The sequence below is a fragment of the Somniosus microcephalus genome, chromosome 1 (genome assembly GCF_052327205.1).
Source record: "Somniosus microcephalus isolate GS21.2 chromosome 1, FLI_Smic_1.0, whole genome shotgun sequence".
Classification (NCBI taxonomy): Eukaryota; Metazoa; Chordata; class Chondrichthyes; order Squaliformes; family Somniosidae; genus Somniosus; species Somniosus microcephalus.
Window position 1 is genome coordinate 287,966,944 of NC_140987.1, and position 2,606 is coordinate 287,969,549.

Consider the following 2,606-nt stretch of genomic DNA (forward strand, 5'->3'; position numbering starts at 1 on the left):
AATGTTTAAAAAGTGAAATAATAGTAACGGATTGAGTCGTGGGAGAATTGAAAGAAGTTAGATTAAAACTATGGACTAAACTGGAAAATGAAAGCCAGAAGGAAAACATGACAGAGTGTTTAGAGGACGGGGGGGGGGGGGGGTTGTAAATGTGATGATGAGAAGGGCGGAGAGTGGCTGCGAGCGGTCTGGAGGTCTAATCTGAAAAGTCGCAAGAATCTCAGAGGCCATCAGAGAGAGGGAGGGACAAGTTATTTAAAAAAAACGGCGGTGAGTCAGAGCAAAGGAGCAAAAACAGCTACAAAAGGGGGAGATTGTTCAGAGACATGCAGAAGACAGGGGGACAGGAGAGAGAGAGAGTTCAGCAGAGACATCTCGCAAACCGACTGAGCACCAGGAGCAGCGAGTGAGAAGAAGACTAGTTTTACAGAGAAGCCCAGTCTGAAGACTCATGAGCTGAGATGAAATGTCTAATGTGTGTTCTGGTAATCAACCTGTTCCTCACCTCCTTTCCCATTTCTGTCTTGTCCCAGTCCTTCAAGAATGCGGAACCAGCTACCAAGCTGTGTGGCCGGGATTTCGTCCGAGCCGTAATCATTTCCTGTGGGGGACCTCGCTGGAGTCGCCTTCTCGATAACCAAAATGGTGATTATTCCAAAACTCCCTTTCCCATGTCCCTGTCCAGAAAGTTAAACGTTTTTAACATCATTGTATCCGAGAGGTTCGAATGTTATTCATGGAGGCTCCCAGTGACTCACAACAGTGACTGCACTCCAAAAGTTGGCTGTAAAGCGCTTTGGGACGTCCGGTGAAAGGCGATATAAATGCAAGTCTTTCTTTTTCAGTGAGCTAGGGATCATATTAGGCTCATTGTCACTGGAATATTCATCTTAATATTTATATGTTATATGTTCTCCCAGTCTACAAATAGCTACTAGTAATAGTTTGATTGTGTGTAATGTAGTGACAGAAGAGCAGAATTTCCAGTTGTCAAGCCAGGGTTAGAAACTTTAAAATCAAAAATACAAACATGAATTTCCCATCGGCAGGGGTGGGAGGGGGGATAATTAAGAGAAAAAAGAGAGATCGCTACATTCTAAGATTTAGGAAAAACATCTGGCAACAGACAAAAATGGTTACCTAAACACATGTCAGAATGGTTAAACTCTCTCATGTCGTCACTCCACTCGAGAATTGGTGATCCATGGATTGGTGCTCTAATCAACTTTCTGTCACACCTGCCGTGTAGAACTGTTCAACCTTGTGACCAGACATGATTACTCATCACTCTATATAGAAATCTATATTTAAACAACTGTGTCTGAGCAGTGAGAATACAGTGGAGTACAATAAAGCAGAGGACCTGAGAGTCCAGGGATGAGAATATTCCTCTGCCCTAGACAGAGGAGAGCAGGTGATGGCCTCCTGCTATCTGGACAGAGGGCAGGAAAATAAGACCAATTTCAATAATCTAGTAGTGGTCACTCACAGATGGAGTTTTATTTCTGTTCCAGATCCCTTCCAGACCTCAGCTGATAAAGACTACTTCAAAGAAATGGACAACATGAAGAAGCTTCAGAGGATGTTTGACAGGAACCAGGAACTCGAGCCATCTTTTGCAGAGCAAGCATTCGATGACGACGACAATCAGTACGATCAGATACCAGAAGATTTCAACGAGATTGAGGGAGGCAGCAATATGGACCAGGCATTCGCATCATCAGAGATGCAGCATCTACCCTGGGCCAGATCCTTCTGGAAGAAAAGGGAAAGATCGTCAGGAGTGGCAAGGAAATGCTGCACTTACGGCTGCACCACAAAAGAGATTCAAAAACTCTGCTGAAAACTGTACATCTCCAATAATAGAATATTCTATACACATGGTCTCTGTTTCAGTGAGATGTTAAACCATGTAGTCTATTAAACATCTCACAAATGTGGAATAAGGCAAATGTAATTTACATATAATTTCTAGTATGGTCTATGTGACAGACTTGTGGTAGTCATCCTGATGTTCTTAAAACCAATAAAAAAAAATTGCAGCTGTAAAGGTTTCAACTCTTAATTTCTTATGATGATTATTTTTTGTAAATAGTTTATTCAATTTGTTAAATATTGTAGTCTATTCCAGTATTATATATTGCAGTCTATATTAAGTCCAGAGACTTGAGCACAAAAATCTAGGCTGACTGACTGTATAGTACTGAGGGAGTGCTGCACTGTCGGAGATGTCGTCTTTCAGATGCGACATTAAACCGAGGCCCGTCTGCTCTCTCAGTTGGATGTAAAAGATCCCATAGCATCATTTTGAAGAAGAGCAAGGGAGTTCTCTCAGGTGTCCTGGCCAATATTTATCCCTCAATCAACATCACTAACAAAACAGATTATCTGGTCATTATCACATTGCTGTTTCTGGGAGCTTGTATGCAAATTGGCTGCTGTGTTTCCCACATTATAACAATGAATACACATCAAAATTTCATTGGCTGTAAAGCACTTTGGGATGTCCTGAGTTTGTGAAAGTCTCTATAGAGATGCAAGTATTTCTTTTTTTTAATTTCCCAAAGGTCTTCTCACACTATCACTAACGCCCACGCACAAACTCT

General features: G+C 41.8%; 1 protein-coding gene across 1 annotated transcript; it reads left to right on the forward strand.

The window, feature by feature from the left end:
- Positions 1 to 256: 256 nt before the first annotated feature.
- Positions 257 to 2,050, forward strand: LOC147124827 (relaxin-3-like). Its single transcript, XM_086004425.1, has 2 exons — positions 257 to 645; positions 1,515 to 2,050. Exons 1-2 carry the CDS (start codon positions 462 to 464, stop codon positions 1,841 to 1,843), a joined length of 513 nt encoding a protein of 170 aa, XP_085860551.1. The 5' UTR covers positions 257 to 461; the 3' UTR covers positions 1,844 to 2,050.
- Positions 2,051 to 2,606: the final 556 nt, after the last annotated feature.